This window comes from Oncorhynchus masou, chromosome 4 (assembly GCF_036934945.1).
Source record: "Oncorhynchus masou masou isolate Uvic2021 chromosome 4, UVic_Omas_1.1, whole genome shotgun sequence".
Taxonomy (NCBI): domain Eukaryota; kingdom Metazoa; phylum Chordata; class Actinopteri; order Salmoniformes; family Salmonidae; genus Oncorhynchus; species Oncorhynchus masou.
The window spans coordinates 4,827,246-4,837,363 of record NC_088215.1 but is presented as its reverse complement, the minus strand read 5'-3'; the positions used below and the strand labels follow the sequence as shown (position 1 = coordinate 4,837,363).

The 10,118-nt window shown below is 40.1% G+C and overlaps 1 protein-coding gene across 2 annotated transcripts; it reads right to left on the bottom strand.

The window, feature by feature from the left end:
* Positions 1-209: 209 nt before the first annotated feature.
* On the bottom strand, positions 210-8,567 carry LOC135521967 (zinc finger MYM-type protein 3-like). Of its 2 annotated transcripts, none has more exons than XM_064947814.1 (8): positions 8,520-8,567; positions 7,115-7,320; positions 6,841-7,006; positions 4,179-5,069; positions 3,976-4,041; positions 2,778-2,870; positions 1,210-2,105; positions 210-1,090 (listed from the first exon to the last, which is right to left on the bottom strand). In XM_064947814.1, the coding sequence occupies exons 2-8, from the start codon at positions 7,301-7,303 to the stop codon at positions 1,004-1,006; spliced, it is 2,388 nt and encodes a 795-aa protein (XP_064803886.1). In that variant the 5' UTR covers positions 7,304-7,320; positions 8,520-8,567; the 3' UTR covers positions 210-1,003. The 2 variants fall into 2 exon arrangements, with proteins under 2 accessions (XP_064803886.1, XP_064803876.1); XM_064947804.1 differs by lacking the exon at positions 8,520-8,567 and adding an exon at positions 7,432-7,707.
* Positions 8,568-10,118: the final 1,551 nt, after the last annotated feature.

Sequence of the window (10,118 nt, the reverse complement as noted above, 5' to 3'; positions counted from 1 at the left end):
TATGCATCTTGTCAAGCTCTCTATTTGTGTATAAGACTGAGAGAATGTTGCTGGTAGGAAGTAAAACTGAAGCATGTCACTGCCTTGACTCACATTGTGCCTATTTGACATCTCTTTCTGATGTCCATTGATGGTTTTCAATAACTCTTGTGGTAATTTCCTGTATTACTAAGTGAAAGGAGAGTTTACAAACCACACACAAGTCAGAGTTATACTTTAAACTTAATATTTTAATAATATGAGCTTCACCATAGCCCTGTGACTCTCAGATCAATTCAGTGTCTATAAATGAATTCTGAGTGTCAACATAATGGCAACAGATCTTTTATAGCAAAGATCCACCACTCTCACTTACATGACAAACCACAGATAATAGGAAAACAGCACAAAGGCCTTTTACCTGAGAGAGAGGAGTATCCCATAGCCAGATAGCATTAGCTATAAATTATCGTTCAGTTTGCTCTCTAAGACGAGGTTCTAATCTCGTTCTTGGTACTTCATATTACCAAAACATTACCTCATCCAATGGCATATATCAATTGTCAATTCTAGATACTCCAATCTCAAATGCACCCCTCCTGGACAAACTCCCAGAGGGTAGTGAGCCTCTAGGTCATATACTAAATCAAGATAAGGGCAACATCAGAGGGGACATACAATGGTTCCAGACATTACCATACTCCTCCCCCCAATGGAAAAAGGAGGGAGTGACTGGAGTACAGACATGGTGGAGCCCTTCACATGGTTTAACAGATATATTCATTATGAAGACTATGTTTAAACCTGACTTTTCCCTTTCTGATATTCTGTCTATTACCAGACATGTAAAAGACAAGCCTGACCTCTCCCCTCTCTGGGCCCCAAGTGACTTTTCCCTAGAGAAGAGGAAAATGCAACTGCCAACAGTATAGTCCAAAAGAAAACATTCTAATGACAAGTATAAAATAATTAAAACATATTTTTTATCTATGTTACCTAACTAATTCTGATTCAGCTGCGACACTCAAGAAACTATCAGTCTGCTGACAGACATGACCTCGCGCAAAGTTCGGAAGCAATTGTTTGTGTACTTTTCCAATGTACCAGCCTCCTAGAGAGAGAAAAATAGAGTGAGTGAGCCAAGAAGCAACAACAGGTTGAGTTATGAGTACAACTTAGCTATTTAGCGAATATTAAAATGTTACGAAATTTGATTGAAAAAAAGCAAACCTGGCACAGTCGGGGCAGCATTGATGAAAGGTAGTTGAACCCCATTGGCTCCTGGCTATACCACATGTTGTCACTGGTGATGACCATCTTCTTAGGATGGAGGTAGAGGGCGGTGGCATCTGGCGGGATCTTGCTCAGATACTTCTCCAAGGAGGCGACTGGACAGAGTGGACTATTAGGGTTCTGAAACATGATTCCACAGCGATTCTGCCAGTTCTGCTCTTCTGCATCTTTGTGGTTCGGTCTTTCTTCTTTGGAAGTCAGCGTTGCATATTTTGCTCCGTTTTCATCGTACCTTATTACAAACGACTGTGGCGTTAGCCGTCTATTGCCCTCTTTTCCTCTGGGGCCAAAGTGTAACTGGATATCAAACCAAACTTTGTTCACTAGTCCTCTGGGTGTGTAGGGGCTCAGCACAGTAGAGTTTTGAAGAATCTCAAGGTCTTGTGCTGTAATCACCTTAGGATGGGTAGTTTTGTCCCTGCCCTCTCGTCTGAGTTTCTTTAGTACCCCAAGAAATACATTATTAGAGGAGGTAAACTCACTGTCCTTCATCAAGCACCAGGATCTGCTAAGGGGAGGGAGGTTGATGAATCTGTTCACGCCAGCCCGGATTCCGATATAGCTTGGGATGCAATACTCCCCACCTTTACCCCTTCGAACAGAACAGTAAAAATCTCGCAAGAGGACATTCATTTCAGATTTCTCAATGGTTGAAAAATCCACTATCATCTGTTTCTCTGCCAGCCAGTCCTTAAAGCAGTTTATAGCCCACAAAGTTTGCTTGTTGGTTGCTTGTACAATGCTGCTCTTTTCTAATTGATCTAATACTTCAGTGTCTACCTCTGCATGTCTTGACACCATGGGCCTATCCGTATCCATGTTCAGCGACTCTTCTACAAACAGATCAAATGAATCAAATGTTATGTTTGCAAATTCATCCTTGGGATAACTGTGACAATGTTTTGTTAAGGCGTCAGCATGCTTCAGTTTGGCTGGCGGCTAGGCGAACAAATGTGCTCGCCTACTCCCTTCAAATGAAAACGAGAACATGGCAATAGAGTACTGTTGGTCCATTTTGATACGCCGTAGCCAGTATACGCTTCCTCAAAACAGTCAGAATGGATCTAAATAACTCAAGAAATCTGTTATTAATTAAGACGTTTTTGTAGAGGAAATCTTAGTTAGATGTAAAATTGCGAGACTAAAGATGTTTGGTGCAGTATTTCTTAGTGAAAAGATTTGCATCAAAACGAGTCATCTCTCGTTGAATGACAAAAAAAAATACTTTATTGAAAAATCCTAATCACCGAAGGGGCGTAGACTTTAGTTCCGAACTTCAGCTTGCCTTCAGAAAAAAATGGTGTACCCGAACAGCCGAAAAAAACCCTCACCGAAGTCCAAAACGTCACAAAATGTTACCATGCACAAACTCTTCCGAACTGTTTTGGCTGGGAAGCATGCGGACGCCTTCACAAAGTTGCAGAATGTAAATAATTCATAATGATACCTTTTAATAGTGAAAGTTATGAGGTAGCCATGAGGCAATTCCTTATTAAATCAATTACCTTTGTGTTTTTCTAGTTGATCTAATATTTCGGTGTCTACCTCTGCATGTCTTGACACCGCGGGCCTATCCGTATCCATGTTCAGCCACTCTTCTATGAACAGAGCAAATAGTCTGTGTGTGCAAGAACTCAATTCACCCTTGGACTCCTAAACAACATTTTTTTTTTTTTTTTACTTTGGCAAAGCATCAAGTCTACAACATTTGGTGGCGGGGAGAGTGGGGTAAGTTGAGCCAAATGGATTATATGAGCCACCCTTGCTTCTAGGAAACCATACCAAAATGTTTTATATTTTACCAAATATTTAAGAAGAGGTCATCATTTCATGGAGTCTGTCATACAGCACCCCCTGAAAAATCGGAATAAATAAATAAATAACGTTAAAAAAATAATAAGTGTGCACTGGCCCTTTACTAGTCATGTATTAGCAGATCGATATAGCAGTCTGTAGTGTGAGCAAAAAATGTTCTGCGCTCACCATACTGCATGTTCTTCTCACTATATTTGCTGGTGAGTGGAAGTTCTAAAGGGATGCTTCAGATTTATATCACCAATGATGTATCTGGTATATTTTGTCTGTGGTGATACTTTTGAGAGTGAAAGTGATTAAGTAGCCGTGAGGTTATTTCATATTAAATGAGTCATCTTTTTTATTTAAATCAAACTTTCTATACATGCCGATGGTAGAAATGATGAGCATGTGAATCTTGGACCTGAATGACCAACCATTCAGGGGATAGAGGTGCTCAGCTGGCTCATTTTGGACCCCCACTATCATGAAATACCCATAGCCCTGCAACTAATAAAGATAATACGTTTGTCTTTAATATCATTTGAAAGCTTAAAAACACAGGATCGTAAAACTATTTAATATTTTTGTCTCAATGCTATATGATAGCAAATTATCGATACAATCCTTATTTTATGTTTTTCAGCACCATTTATAGTATTAATGGAATAATCCACTCAAAAATGTTTTGTTGTTTTCTTCGTCATTAGCGCACTGTTGATCCAGTTCCAAATGTTTTACATGTCAGCAATCAAGATGCAAAGTGTATTGTGCCACATCCTCATGATGATGTGTTTTGCAACATATGATGCATTTTGCATTATCGTGACAATGTGGCACAATACAGAAATGCAGATTGATTGTACAGAACCTTAAGCCTAAATAAGTTAATTGAAATATCAGTTATACCTGTTGTTTTGATTTTCTTTTGTGCTTGAATGGTTGCACCGTCTTCAGCAACGATTAGATCTCCAGCTGTGTGATAAATGGCAAACACGTGAGAACTGCAAATATACAATACATTGTGACACAGATTATTTTATTTTTCAACATGTCATTTTTTGTTTTTTAAAGGCTACTCTGTGTCAGAGAAACCGGCTCCTAATGCTTACCTGTCCACATTTTTCTTTTTGGCCTTTGCATTTCTTGGTCCTGGTGCTCAGAGGAGTTAGATGTTTCATCAATTGGTATAGGGGTTCCCACTGGATTATTTTGTGTGGAAGGTTTGCCTGGCTGTATTGGTGTGGGGAATTTTGGCTGTATAGGTCTGGGGATTTTGGGTTGTATTGGTCTGGGTATTTTGGACTGTATTGAGGTGGGGGTTCCGTTCATGCAGATGGATGTGGGGATTCCATTCAGGCAGATGTATGTGGGGATTCCGTCTAGCTTGGTTGATGTAGAGGGTTTTCCTGGGACTGTTGGTGTGGGGAGTCCGTCTAGCTCGGCTGGTACAGGGGTCCCCACTGAATTAATTGGTGAAGGGGTTCCCACAGGATTGGTTGATGTGGAGTGTTTGCCTGGCTCTGTTAGTTTGGTGATTTTGTTCAGGCTGATGGATGTAGGGATTCTGTCTAGCATAGTTGGTGCAGGGGTTCCTGATGGATCAATTGCTGTAGGAGTTCCAACTAGATTGGTTGGTGTAGGGATTCCCACTGGATTGGTTGGTGTGGATGGTTTGCCTGGCTCTGTTGGTGTGGGGATTAGGTTCCGTCGTAAAGATATGGGGATTCCGTCTCGCTTGGTTGGTGCCGGGGTTCCTGCTGGATTGATAGTTGTAGGGGTTTCCACTGGATTGATTAGTGTGTTGTGTTTGCATGTCTCTGTTGGTGTGGGTATTATGTTCAGTCGGATGGATATGGGTATTCTGTGTAGCTCTGTTGGTGCAGGGGTTCCCACGGGATCGATTGTTGTAGGGGTTCCCTCTACCTCGGCTGGTGTGGGGGTCCCGTCTGGCTCTGAAGACACTGAGCAGCACTGGCATTGGGACTCGGTGCCGAGTGTGACTGCATTATAAAGAATGATAGTTATTCAAATATCACTACAATGAGCATCAGAAGCTTTAATGTGGATGTCAAATAAAGAAACATGTGGTACACTACCTAGAAACCCAAAGTTCATCTTCAAGCTTAACTACAGTGAACTGGTTACAAATCTTAAAACAAAAACAGAGAGCTGGAGAATAGTGACTATCTATGATGGGTGCATTAATGCCATAAAAATGGTTTCTCTTCCCAGGTTCCTTCATTTTTTCTTTCCTCTTCATATATATATATATATATATATATATATATAAAAATATATATATTTTTTAAACATTGGATTCAACAATCATGACATTTGTCTGGGGTAACAAAGCCCATTGTATCTGTAAAGCTCCCTTGCAAAAGCCCAAGGAAAGTGGCGGCCTAGGCCTACCAATCTGTAAACATTAATAATGGGCTGCAAATGCCAGGGTATTAGGTTTCCCTGATAAATTGGACACTGAAGCCCCCCTGTGGAAAAATATTGAAGTCAAGACCGCAACAAATTCCTCTCTTCCAGCCATGCATTTTTTAAATACATATATTTTTAAACTTAACAAGGCAAGTCAGTTAGGAACATATTCTTATTTACAATGATGGCCTACCCCGGCCAAACCCTCCTCTAACCCGGACAACGCTGGGCCAATTGTGCGCCGCCCTATGGCACTCCCGATCACGGCCAGTTGTGATACAGCCCGGGATCGAAACAAGAATCAAACCAGGGTCTGTAGTGACACCTCTAGCACTGAGATGCAGTGCCTTAGACCGACGTGCTACTCGGGGGCAAAGCAGAGTGCCTATACAAACTGACAAGCAATACCTTTCTTTTGAGAAATGTTTTTAAGGAGACTGATACCTCTATACACCTCAATGTTTTTATTATTATTTTGTTCCATCCTGGTCTGATAAGGTATTTGTTGAGTGGGGGAGAAAGGGTCTGGCCACAATATAACAAATAGATAAGCAATTTGCATCATTCAACCAGTTAAAATAACACATTTGAACGCTCCGATTCCCATTTTTGTTATGCTATTTACATGTAAGACACTATGTCAAAGGGTAGATCCAAAATGTAGATCTGATGTTTGGTATGGTGGCTGTCCCCCAAAAATTATTCACAGAATGCAAGTCCCCCACCCGGACCAAACTAATATTTTCCATGTTTATGGTGTTAATTATCAAAAATAATTAACACCATAAACATGGAAAATATTAGTTTTTACAGGCTAATTTCTCCAACAGAATAAAAGTAAATAGTTAAGTATTTTGTCTGTAATGTCTTTTTCGTTTTGTGTCGGATCCCAGTAAGGATAGCTGTTGCCATTGGCATCGGCTAATGGAGGATCCTAATAAATCAAATTATGATTTTAGGGCCCATTTCTGGATAGAGACTGATTGTGACCACCGAATGTTGTTGTAGCTGTAATATTGATGTCACTTAAAGGAAAGATTTACCGATTTCTAATGTTATATCGTCACATTGCATCATGTAATGCAAAATGTGTCATACTGGCTGTATGCTTGAATGGCGAATAGCTCAGATACACATGAAATGACCCCAGGGATTGATAAAATATCGCTCAAAGATGCACAAATACGATATAACTTTCAAAATTAGTGAATCTTTCCTTGATGTAATATTCCACTTTATGTCGAGCAGCTGAGTTTGAGTATTAAAATTGTAAAAGAAAACCCTTCTAAAATAAAATATTAAAAAAGGAAAGAAAAACAAACAAACAACTGGTACACTTACCATTCAGAAGACCTAAATAAATATTTCTCAATGTTTCAATAGAGCCCGTTTCTTTTATGACTTGAGGATGAGGGCAAAAGGAATCCATATCGATATGTTTTGTTCCATTTCTCCTCTTTCCAAGAAGGAGAAGGGGAACAAATCCCAGAGTATGTAATTTGTAGAGCTGAAATACAGAATCAGACATTCAGATTTAAAGTAGTAGCTAGCCTATCTTTTTGAAAAATAGTATTGTTATGTTTAAAATTGTTATTTGAGGAGGGGGAACACTTACCAATACTTTAGTGGAAGTCAATATCTGAGAGCTATTATTATAACGGTTGTAATCATTGTGTTCCCATTCGTAATCATACTTATTCAACTCTTGTAACTTCTCTTTTGGACGGTTAAAGAAACAACTGTTGCAGGTCTTACTAAACACAGTGGTTTGTGTCTGACACTGTATACACAGTGAGCCTGGCATTTCATCCCTTTTGAAATCTGATGAGAGAAATTACAAGCAGTTTCGTTATGCCAACTACCACAATTTGCAAGATAGCTAGCCATCTAGCTAACAAGACAGGTAAATACTGTAAATGGCGACAAACTTACTGGGCAAGGGGCTCTAACTTCAATACAGGGAAACGTTAGCTAACTAGCTAGCTAGCAAATAAAACTACAAACTAACTAGCGAGTTTGCAAGCTATTTTGTAGCTGGGCAGAGCATTGACGTCCAACTGAACCAAGCGAAGTTACACATCACATAGGTCCTAGGATAGGATATGCTAATGAATGTCAATAGAAAAAAGTTCAAACAAACGAAAATTAAGCAAAGACTGTTAGCAGCCAGCAACATGGGGTGTATTCAGCAGTCATAACTGAAGCAAAACAATTTGTAACGGGAAACGTTTTGCAACAAAAACTAGAGTTTCTATTGGACGAATTCAGGTAGGCCCCTCCCGTTTGGTTCCTAGTGGAAACACCCCATACTTCTGTAGCATAGCAACAACATCTTGTTTTTAAGAGGTCTAGGTCTAACAAACGCGCTCACCGGTGGGCAGATACAAAAAATAATATTCGTTCATTTCAATTGTCATTTTTAAGCTAGTTTGTAAACGTTACATAGTAGCACACATACGACCGTGTAATATGATGAATATAGTCAGGTAAATGGATGGCCAGACACCATTTTCCTGTGACTATATTCTTAATATAGCACGACCTGTCTTAACGTTACTGCTCTTCTAAAACTGTTAGAACATGTATAAAACACAACATAATAAATATGTCTTACCGTCTCGATAGAGCTAATTACTAGCTCAGCGATCTCGGAGTTGACTTTGCCCCTCTACTGTTCTTGATTAAATAATTATAATTTTTCTAAACGTTTACTTCCTCCTGCTGCTGCTGGTAATAATAAAAAAAATAACTTCCGGTTTGTGCCTTCAAAATAAAAGCTCTTCTTTGAAACCAAGTTACAATTATATACTTTAAATAGTGACCGCTGTCTGAAATTATTCAAATTCAATACGTTTTTTTCATTGGCCATATTAACAAGCTACTGCTACAGTGCTACACAATCATTTTATATTTCGTTTGTTTTTTTTGCGTTGTTTGTAACTTGTTTTGCACATAATGTTGCTACTACCGTCTCTTATGACTGAAAAGAGCTTCTATACATCAGAACTGAGATTACTCACCTCAGATGAGAGGAAGAGTTTTTCTTCGATGAGTCAGACGGGGTGAGATACTACAGACACCTGACCAGGCCAGATCACCTTCATTAGCTGGAGAAGGAAACAGAGATTTCGCTGAAAAAGATCAGGGTGCCTTGTGAGAATTAGGCGACGAGTGGCAAATCTGCCTTTGCCTTCAGTCCTGCTAGCTAGCGTTCAGTCGCTGGAAAAAAAATGGGACGAACTGAAAGCATGTACAGTTGAAGTCAGAAGTTTACATACACTTAGGTTGATGTCATTAAAACTCGTTTTTCAACCACTCCACAAATTTCTTGTTAACAAACTATAGTTTTGGCGAGTCATTTAGGACATCTACTTTGTGCATGACACAAGTAATTTTTCCAACAATTGTTTACAGACATATTTCACTTTTAATTCATTGTATCACAATTCCAGGGTGTCAGAAGTTTACATACACTCAGTTGACTGCCTTTAAACAGCTTGGACAATTCCAGAAAATAATGTAATGGCTTTAGAAGCTTCTGATAGGCTAATTGACATGATTTGTTTTTGTCATTTGTAATTGACATCATAAGTTTGCTGACGACACAACAGTGGTAGGCCTGATCATCGACAACGATGAGACAGCCTATAAGGAGGAGGTCAGAGACCTGACCGTGTGGTGCAAGGACAACAACCTCCCTCAACATGATCAAGACAAAGGAGATGATTGTGGACTACAGGAAAAGGAGAACTGAGCACGCCTCCATTCTCATCGATGGGGTTGTAGTGGAGCAGGTTGAGAGCTTCAAGTTCCATGGCGTCCACATCCCCAACATGGTCCAAGCACATCTAAACAGTCGTGATGAGGACACGACAAAACCTATTCCCCCTCAGGAGACTGAAAAGATTTGGCATGGGTCCTCACAACCTCAAAAGGTTTTACAGCTGTACCATCGAGAGCATCCTGACGGGTTGCATCACTGCCTGGTATGGCAACTGCTCGGCCTCTGACCGCAAGGCACTACAGACCTCTATACTAGGCAGTGTCAGAGGAAGGCCCTAAAAATTGTCAAAGACTCTAGCCACCCAATGTCGCAGACTGTTCTCTCTGCTACCGCACGGCAAGCGGTGCCGGAGAGCCAAGTCCTGGTCCAAGAAGCTTCTTTACAGCTTCTACCCCTAAGCCATAAGACTCCTGAACATCTAATCAAATCGCGACACAGATGATTTGCATTGCCCCCCCCCCTCTGCGCTGCTGATACTCTGTTATTATCTATGCATAGTCACTTTTATAACTCTACCTACATGTACATAGTACCTCAATTACCATGACTCCAGGCCCCCGCATATTGACTCTGTACCGGTACCTCCTGTATATAGCCCCGCTGTTGTTATTTACTGCTGCTCTTTAATTCTATATTATTCTTATCTCTCTTATTTTTAACGGCTTGTAAGTAAGCGTTTCACTATAAAGGCTGTATTCGGCGCATGTGACAAGTAACATTTGATTTGATCAGCCAAGCCTTGTCTGGCAGTGAAACAGTTCATTTGGCCACATTTCCTTCCTTTTAAAAAACATTGCTGATATGGCTGACTTAAAAATAATGTGTTTTCTACTGA